The sequence below is a fragment of the Thamnophis sirtalis genome, unplaced genomic scaffold (genome assembly GCF_051295495.1).
Source record: "Thamnophis sirtalis isolate CommonGarterSnake01/CBP01778 unplaced genomic scaffold, rThaSir2_p1.2 scaffold_2, whole genome shotgun sequence".
Classification (NCBI taxonomy): domain Eukaryota; kingdom Metazoa; phylum Chordata; class Lepidosauria; order Squamata; family Natricidae; genus Thamnophis; species Thamnophis sirtalis.
Genome location: NW_028261382.1, coordinates 666,883 through 676,720, shown reverse-complemented (window position 1 = coordinate 676,720; position 9,838 = coordinate 666,883). Strand labels below are relative to the sequence as shown.

Sequence of the window (9,838 nt, the reverse complement as noted above, 5' to 3'; positions counted from 1 at the left end):
CTTAATGGAACTGAAGCCAGATTGTCTGGGGAGCCCTTTGCACTCACATTTTATCCACTCTTGCCCGAGGAGGGGCTTGTCTTCAGGAAATACACGAAGACTCCTGTATTTAGTAACCGCAATTGGGACTGGCTAGTTGGTTGTTAAATGAAGTGGTCAGTAAGTGAAGCGGACACTACTGATGATCTGACTTTCAGCATTCCTTTGATTCGTTGACCTGCCAAGATTGTACATAGCAATAGCAGTTAGACTTATATACCGCTTCATAGGGCTTTCAGCCCTCTCTAAGCGGTTTACAGAGTCAGCATATTGCCCCCAACAACAATCCGGGTCCTCATTTCATCCACCTCGGAAGGGTGGAAGGCTGAGTCAACCTTGAGCCGGTGAGATTAGAACCGCTGAACTGCAGATAACAGCCAGCTGAAGTGGCCTGCAGTACCACTGCGCCACCTCGGCTCTTGCAAGAACTGGTCGCAAAGTGACTTTCACCCACTGTCGTTAAGTGCAAACCGTCATTAAATAGCACCAGTGGCCTGCGAGGCATGAAGCCCTTCCGGCCAGTGGCCAGAGTCCCAATTCAAACCACTTCCACTTGGGTGGAGAAGCCACGTTCTTGGCTCCTGCTACGCCCAGGGTTGCCTTTCTCTGGAGCTCCGTGGGGGAAGGGATGGAGCAGTTCAGGGCTTCACATGAGCAGGTCTCCTGGGTACCCCCCAAGTCCAAAACGGAGCAGCCCCAGGAAAAACAACATTGAAGGCAGGTGGGACTCCGGCTCCTAAGATTCCCATTCTCCCACCCGCAGAGATGCCTCTTTGAGAGTGGGAATGATGCTCAATGTGCTTCCTCTCTGACGAGCAGCCCAAGATTGGCCTGGGAAGGCAAACTTCGCACCCTCCTGGCTTGTAGGCATCGTGGAGGTCAGCTCCCAGGATTCCCCAGCCAGCAAAGAGGGGGATTCTGGGAATTGAGATCCCCGTCCAGTGGTCTCCAACCTTGGTAACTTTAAGACTTGTGGACTTCAACTCCCAGAGTTCCTCAGCCCCCGCATTCCCAGGCGAACGTCTCTTGCCCTGCACCGATCGATGCCCTCGGCGCTCGATCGCGCTTCCTGGAAAGGGGGGGGAGCGCTTCACCCGGAAATAGGCAGCTGGCTTCGCTCGGGGAGCGGCTGCTCGCGCCTGGCACGCCTCCTAGCAACGCGGGCCTAGCCGGGCGCGGAGCCTGCGCCTAGAGTGAGCCCGCGGGCCGGGATGTGGCTGTTCCTGCGGGGCGTAGCGGCACGGCGACTCATCGGAGGCCCTTTCCATGGCGGCGGCGGTCGGTGGCCCTTGTGGCGGCTGGGCGTGGGGCTGGGCCTGGCGGCGACCGCCGTAGTCGTAGCCGGGCCGGAGGGGGACAGCGAGGAGCGGCCGCCCAGAGAAGCGGGCTTCCAGCGGGCCGTCGTTCGAAGCAGGGACCTCCTCCAGCGGCTAAAGGTCGGAGGGTAGAGAGCACGTACTCTGAGCATGAACAGAGTCCCCCAAAGTGGCCTGGCGACCCCCACCCCCACCCAATACGGTGTCCGGCTGTCCAGGCGCCGCTCATTCGCCCCGAAGCCTTTTGGGAGGGGCTGCTCGGGGCCCAGGGCCTCTGAGCATGTGCCGAGTGTCCCTCCTGGGCATGGGCTCTTGGCCTAAAGGGGCAGGGAGGGCCAGGTTTTCTTGAACAGGACGGGGAAGCCCTTTGCAGACCCCCCCCAATTCTCTACCCCCGTAGATGCCCCTCAGCTGCCCCCCCCCCCTTCACCAGGTCTGGTCATGGAGGGGCTAGTGGGGGGGGGTGTTTCTCGGACTGAATGAATCCTTTGCTCCCCAGGACCAAGTGGGGGTCCCCGGCGTGGTGGTCGGCGTGTCCGTGGACGGGAAAGAGGTCTGGTCCGAAGGTGAGTCGGTGGGTTCCCTTCACTGGCACAATGGGTAGCCCAGTCCGGATGGTGAGTCACCAGAAAACTCAATGGGAAGAAGGCTTAAGAATAAAACACCACCTAGAAAAATCCGTATAAAGCAGCCGTAAAGTGAGATTTGGACATTAAGTGTGAAACCTACTGAGTCAGGCTGGGCAGCCTCTTAGAACCCCTTTACTTCTATATTAAAAGTCACATAGACAAGAGTTGGGACTTGCAATAGAATAACAGGGACAGTTAGAAGTTGCTTAAAGGAAGTGTCCCCATTCACTAACCACAAGATGTTCTCGCCAACGTCCCTATGTCAAAACTTGTGTTAAAAGCCCAAACCACAAAGTTCAATTAAAGTTCGTTAATAACACGTAAGCCATACCTGAAACAAAAGGAGAAGTAAGACCCTCATCTCCTTATAAGGCTTTCTCCTCAAGGTAACCACTAAGAAATGTGTTAAGTGGTTCCGTGTTGCAATGCTTTTGAGAATGTATAAGAACGCCTGCTTCAATAACAAAGGTTGTTCAGAACTTGCAATGCTAAGCCATGGGCTCGCTTTCTCAACCTGGCTGCCAAATAAGCTTTTCCTGTGTCCTGAGAAGTCTAACGCCTGTCATTTTCTGCAACACGTAAACATCACAGACACCCTTAAATGAAACTGCTCTGAAATTAAACGGGTGCTGGAACAAAAGTGTTTTGCTTGCAGGTTATATTTATAAATTAAATATAATTAAGTGGAGTGTTTCCAGCCCTACTTGCCCCGCATAATGAGGAAACATTTGGCCAGTTGAGGCTGTTTGGCTTTCTAGCTTCCAGTCTTGTTTTCAGAGTTCAAGTTGCCTCTTCTATTAAATAACATGCATGCTTTTCCAAAGCAAAATTTAAATTATTGCTATATGCTAATTCTAAATTTTCTTGGTGCAATTAAGAAGTGTATTGATAATTGTTCAGCTTACATATGGTTGATCCTTGTATAATATTTATGAACTGAATTTAATGGATCTAATCAGGAGATTCCAGTCTGGTGAGGTCAAGCCGTTCCTGCTTTGCGATGCTTATTTTGGCTTGCCAGGCAGCTGGCATCCCTTAATTTTGCTTGAGGAAGTCTGGCTTGTACCACGGGTGACCTAGGATGAGATAATTCATTTGTCTTCAATTTTGTTTTTGTCTCCCCGCCCCCCCCCCACAAACAACACCCGGAGTTAATTGGTGTTTTTCTATATGTTCCTGTTGAACCAATAGAAACATCTGGGGCACATGTGTTCTTGCTTTAGAGTACTGTATATCAGTGTTTTTCAACCTTGGCAACTTGAAGATGTCTGGACTTCAACTCCCAGAATTCCCCAGCCAGCATTCGCTGGCTGGGGAATTCTGGGAGTTGAAGTCCAGACATCTTCAAGTTGCCAAGGTTGAAAAACACTGCTGTATATCATGCCTTTTTCTCATGCTAATTTTTTTTAAATATAGTGCTGATTCTCAGTGGATCAGAGAGCTGCTCTGCTTGTGCAAACTATTAGGCCAAGAAGATACGACCATTGCTGATCTTATTGGGTGGGTGGGGGGGAGATCCTTTGATATTTAAGCCATTGGGGGCTCGGGGACATCCTTAAATAATGGGCTCCCGATTCCTTTAAAGGCATAGGTTACGCTGACTTGGAAAACCGTGTGCTCTGCAGCCCAGAGACTGTCCTACGAATTGCCAGCATTAGCAAATCTCTGACCATGGTGGCTGTGGCAAAACTGTGGGAAGAAGGGAAGCTGGATTTAGATACTGCTGTGCAGAAGTATGTTCCGGAATTCCCTGAAAAAGAATATGAAGGTGAAAAGGTAAATTAAGGCTGGTTATTCACAGCATCATCAGCACCATCCAAAAATCTCCTTGGCCACGTTCCAGGGGTGGAAATACGTCTTTAACCTAATTTAATTATAACTCACATAGAGGACATCGAAATGAATTTGGGTCTTTTGAAAATTTAGGTCACCATTACCACAAGGCTGCTCGTGTCCCACTTAAGTGGCATCCGCCACTATGAGAAGGACATTTCTAAGGTCAAAGAAGAGAAAGAAAAGGCCAACAGAAAGGCCTCAAGAACGGCAGTTTCTGCTGCGAAGGAGAAGGAGGACGGAGAGCCTGGGAAGAAGAGGGACTCGGCTAAAGGCAGGACGGAAGAGGAAGGGAAGCCGGCAAAAAGTGGGAAGAAGAAAAGGGAGTTTGAGCACGAAGAGTATTACTTGAAGGACAGATTTGAGCATGTGGTTGATTCACTGAACATCTTTCAGAATGATCCTTTATTCTTTAAACCAGGTGAGTTGCTAGTCTTCATCCATCCAGACTGTAGGTGGTGGAGTCGGTTCACCCTTTGTGCTAAGCCATAGTTTGTTTGGTGCCCGCTTATTTAATAAACCATCATTAAGAAACCATTGTTGAGTGGGATTTGTGTAGCCCAGGGGTCCTCAAATCTTTTGAACAATGGACCAATTCATGGTCCCTCACACTGTTTTTTTTTGGGGGGGGGGCAGAGTGGGTGGGTGTGGCTAGGTGGTCATGTGACTGTGTGGGCGTGGCCAATTTAGCAGTACTTGCTCAACCCAAGGAATCTATTTCTTTTACTTCCCCTCCCTCCAAAGGGAAAAACACCACAAACTTTCTTGCCACTTGCCTATCTTCCTCACAACAGCAGCTTCAGGCTTCTTAAAATAGGCCATTAAAAAAGAATAAAACAAACAGGATTTCCTTCAAAATAACTCCTGATCACATGTTTCAGGTGACCACACAATAAACCAGGCTGAGAACTGCACCAATTAAGACAGCAACTAAAAACCGCCAAGATGGGCATTGAGAGACATTGGAAGCAGGCGGAAGAAGGCGAGAATCCACACACAAACACACCCAGCCTCCAATGGTGAATTAAGGAGGGATAATGGTCCCCCAGACTGTTGAGGGCCGGGCTATAGTTTGAAAGAAGCATGAACAAATTTATACGAACACTGCATATATCTTCATTTATAGCGCAAAAAACATGAAATAATACAATATTTAAAATGAAGAACTATTTTAACCAACATAAATATACTACTAACTCAATGGGAAGTGAATGGGCCTGTTTATTTGGGATTATAGGGCTAAAGGTCTTTTAAGCCTGGTGGAGAATTCACAAACTGATTTACTTTTTGCTGCACTTGTGCCTGTGTATATACACACATGAATTTCTATCAAAATTGTTCAGCAACCAATTTGGTGGATGTACTTTATATATGGGAAGAATCAAAGCAGTGGGTGAATTCTCCTTCAGGCATTATACTGAGGTTGCATTGGAATTAGTGTTAGCCAACTTCAGCTGATTTTGAAAGTATCCGGGGCGGATACTTTGCACTGGCGGGCCCTAGTTTGAGGATGCCTAGCTTAGCCGATTGGGGCTCAGCTAAACCATGATGTGGTGCCATATAAGTGTTTTGTTTTCTTATCAGAAATTACAAATAAAAATAATAGGCATTCAAGTAGCAAATTAAAGGTGGAAGATGGAGCAAGCAATTTATTTTTTACTTTTAATACATAGCCCTGTACTTTTAACTATTACAAAATTTAACCTCATAAACTTTATAAAGTATACAAAAATATGCTTTCTCTCCGAACAGGTAGATCCCTTCTGGAGCAGACTTAGAGTACAGACCGTGTCTGAGCTTCCATTAACCTAAACTCTTGTGTCTTCCCTTTTGCTTCCTTCAAGGTAGTCAGTTTTTGTACTCGACTCACGGGTTCACTCTCCTGAGCGCTGTGGTGGAGAGAGCTTCGGACCAGAAGTTCACCGACTACATGCTGAAGATCTTTAGTGACCTGGGCATGGGATCCACAGGGTTGGATGAGAATGAGCGTCTGATATACAACAGGGCCAGGTAAAGAGCCAGGCGTGTGTCCCCATCTTTGCTTCTTCCTTTCCACTGAATAGCGAGCCTCCTTCCGTTGCATGGCCAGGTGTGTGTAAAAAGAGGAAGGGTTTCTTTTGGCTCCCTGTATTGAACAGAGTTGCTTCAAAAGGACAGCTGCTCACATGTCAGGTGTTTGGTGATTTGGAATCAAACTGAGTCTCTAGGAGATTTCTTTGGAAAGCCTGACAATCACATCATGGGTATAAATCTCACCGTCGTCATAATTCTGTTTTAACGAAGGAATCCCGTATCACCAGAGAGCACTGCCATCTTGTGGCTCTCTGCCCACAGTCAACTCCAGGGGAAAAAGACAAATCCGCTCAGAGGGAGCTCTTGAGCTGCAGGATGGCTTTTCCCAGCTGCTGAGCTCAAGAGAAAGAGAGAGGGAAAGTGAAACCTGATAGATCGTCGAAGCCCTTGTCCTGAGGTTTTCATCTGAGATTTGTATTGCGTTGGTCCTCTGTTTAATTAATGAGGTTTACCTTCCTTCCAAACTGCTCGTTTTGCAATAGGACGGAGCACATCTGATACAGAGCTCATATTCCAGCATCCCCCTGGCTGGCATGCTGCCTCCTAAGTTCTTCGTTGTTTTGTTTTTCCTCCTTTTGATGAAGGCAGCCTTGGGGTGGGCTCCCTCCTTACTGTGGACCCGATGTCTGAAAGGACAGAATGCTGTTTTCCTTGTTCAGATAAGTGAGGTTGGGTGTATGAGGTTTTTCCAGATTGTTCGTATGGCTTTTCTCTGCCTGGCAGAGATTATCCAGAGCAGTGTTTCTCAACCTTGGCAACTTGAAGATGTCCGGACTTCAACTCCCAGAATTCCCCAGCCAGCGAATGCTGGCTGGGGAATTCTGGGAGTTGAAGTCCGGGCATCTTCAAGTTGCCAAGGTTGAGAAACACTGATCCAGAGCATTAGAATGCTGCTTATTAACTGCCCAGCGCTTCTCTGTTTCGTATGATTTATTGAGTCGCCAATTACAACTTGGGCAGGGAATTCTGTCAATCGCTACACATCAGAAACAATCCAATGGCAGAAAGCCGCTTTAGCCTAGCAAATATATGAATGGATTATTTACTTCATGCTGTGAATTCATCGAGCATCCTTCTTTCACTCCAGGTATTACATTCACAACAAAAAAGGCCATCTCGTCAACGCCCCCTACGTGGACAACTCTTACAAGTGGGCTGGTGGTGGCTTTGTGTCCACCGTGGGCGACCTTCTCAAGTTTGGAAATGCCATGCTTTACAGCTACCAGCTTGGGCGGGTGAAAAACCCGGCTGCTGGACTTCTTCCCGGCTATCTCAAGCCTGACACAATAGCAACGATGTGGACCACAGTCCCAAGCACGAGAGCCTCCCAGGAGAGCGATTACGCCTATGGAATGGCCTGGGTCGTCGTAGAGAAGAAGCAGGAATACGGCCACTGCAAAGAGCAGCGACGCTACACCTTCCACACCGGCGCGGCGGTAGGAGCAAGTAGCGTCCTACTCATCCTTCCTGAAGAAGGGACTGCCAGCGGTAGCTGCCTGGTCCCACCCCAGGGCGTGGTCGTCACAATTATTTGCAACATGCAGTCTGTTCACCTTGATGGCATTGCCTTAAAAATTGCAAAGGAATTTGAAAAGGACAGGTTGGGGAAGAAATGTGGAAGACTTGAGTGATTACAAGCATCTGCAGCGCAGGAGGCCCCCTCCCTCCCTCCCTCTCTCTCTCTGTCTCTCTCTCTCTTAAGTGGATAGTACAGCATTTGACCACTCATGGGATAAGCAGACCTTCACTGAGGGGACGGGAATGTAGAGTTTTTCTGATTCAAGTCGTGGAAGGCATTAGCCAAATACATGTGCCAATCGGACGGTCCACCTCCTCTTCTGCAAATTGTGAAGCACAGGCTGTATGCTTGGAATGGGAAGTTTTGCACTGCAGTGAAGACGGCTCTTGGAGAATTGCAGTCATGGACAGAGGGAGGGATCTCGCCTGCCAAGGTTTGGGTCTCCGTAGGCCTTTGCAAGGGGGATACCACCCAGAGGACATCTGAAAGCAAACCGTGAATGAAACTGCTTTCCCTCGTGGCTGAGGCCGTTACCGATGGAGGCCACTCTTCCAATGTGCAAAATCGATGCAGAATGTCACTGCCAATACCATGAATCGGTTGTCCAAGATTACTTCAAGCCTCAGAGCGGTGCTGGCCTTAGAATTCTGCTTGGTGGACTATTATTTTTGATAACTTGCTGCCAACCCGGGCATCAGATCGTGATTGCTCCATGTGATCTAATATTTGATTCCTTTTTTAAAAAGAAAACCAAGAAGATGAAAACGAGTGTCTTAAAACTTTTCAGGGCTGTTTACAAAGGCTGCAAATTCATGTGTGTTAAGCTCTGCTATGTAAACGGAGACTGCTGAGCAGACACGTAAATGCAAGCTGAAGACCTTTTTGTCTGGGAATTTTTTAAAACAAACTCTGCACTTTCATATTTGTATTCAAGCCGTACCTCTCATACAGGGGGTTCTTTCAGAAACTTTGCAATCACAGAATTTCCCTGGAAGTTTATTGCACTGTATAAGGCGTCCATTAGATGTTTTCTGTTTTATTAAAACTATCAATTCCCTTTATATTATTTTGGAGTTAGGAAAACCAATCAACATTTTGCTGATCTTGGCGGTGAATTTTACTCTGAAATTTGTCTCAGATTTTTAGCAAGGACCCAACCTTGGTCTTGATGCTAGATTTGGATTACAATTAAAGGGACTAGTTCAGGAACTAGTGCAGAGAAGGTAGATTTTGAAGAGGGTAATCTGTTTTCTTCCTTTTCTTCCATAATGGGCGGTTAATCAGAAACACATTCTATTCCATCTTAGAAATATGGAATGATCTATTAGTGTTATTGGTTTAAGTGCCAAATCATCATATTTTCCCCACATGTTGCTTTTAAAAAGTTGGACACGTGAATGAATGAATGGTAGTTAAACCCAAATTGGCTTGGGGGATCCACCAACCGCTTATGCTGGCTGCTGGTAATGTAAAGTTGTATTTAGATTTTTTAAAATCCGATTAGCTTCCCTTAATCAATAAATACTTCATAATGCTTGCACTGGTCAACTGGCTTTATCTGTTCCTTCCACTGAACAGGCTGCTTTTCTAGGGAGGGACCTAGAGCACGGAATCCGGGAGACCAAATTGCTCCTTGTATCAGAGTAACAAGACCAGATTACCTCTACAGGAAAAGGGGAAGTTGATCCTCTGGTGGCATTAAGGACCTGGCCGACGGATTCAGAAAAAAGAAATGTCATGTTGGATTCATGTTTTTCATTTCAAAACGCTGGTTTTCTTTGTTTTATCCGTGGCGCCACGGTCAGCCTGACATTCAGAAAACCAGCTCAGACCCCAGATGACAAAACAGCTGGATCCTAAGAGAGTTACAATTTAAGACGTGCCGAATTCATGCCCAGCAGGGGAAGAAGAAACCCATCCATCAGACTGTTTTGCGGTAGAAAGATCTGCTTCTCCAAAGGCGCCATTCTTTGGCCCGGGGTCTGCAGGCATTTCTTCTGTCCTTCGCTGAAATAAATGGGTCTTTACAATGAGCCAAACGGCCTTCCTTGCTGGTTACTCGTAGAAGTCTTCGAGCCCCCTGGAGTCGATGCCCTCCCTCCAGCATGGCTTAAAGCAGAGGTCCCCCAAAACTTGGCTACTTTTAGGACTTGGGGACTTCAACTCCCAGAATTCTCCAGCCAGCAGAGCTGGTTGAAGTCCACATGCAGAGCTGGCTGGAGAATTCTGGGAGTTGAAGTCCCCAAGTCTTAAAAGTAGCCAAGTTTGAGGACCCCCGGCTTAGAGCCTGCGACCGCTTCCCTTCGCTGCCAAAGCCGGCGAGGCTCCCCGTGCTCGGCTCAAAGGTCTTCCTTGGCAGGCGGGGATCGGGGCAGTTCGGGCTCGCGCGGCACAGCGGCGGACACCCCGCTCGTCCAGCAGCGAAGCCT

The 9,838-nt window shown here is 47.8% G+C and overlaps 1 protein-coding gene across 1 annotated transcript; it reads left to right on the top strand.

The window, feature by feature from the left end:
- The first annotated feature begins 1,177 nt into the window (after positions 1 to 1,177).
- Positions 1,178 to 8,943, top strand: LACTB (lactamase beta). The gene is made up of 6 exons (XM_087703931.1): positions 1,178 to 1,475; positions 1,855 to 1,921; positions 3,570 to 3,760; positions 3,911 to 4,238; positions 5,662 to 5,827; positions 6,978 to 8,943. The coding sequence occupies exons 1-6, from the start codon at positions 1,251 to 1,253 to the stop codon at positions 7,519 to 7,521; spliced, it is 1,521 nt and encodes a 506-aa protein (XP_087560057.1). The 5' UTR covers positions 1,178 to 1,250; the 3' UTR covers positions 7,522 to 8,943.
- The last annotated feature ends 895 nt before the right edge of the window (positions 8,944 to 9,838 follow it).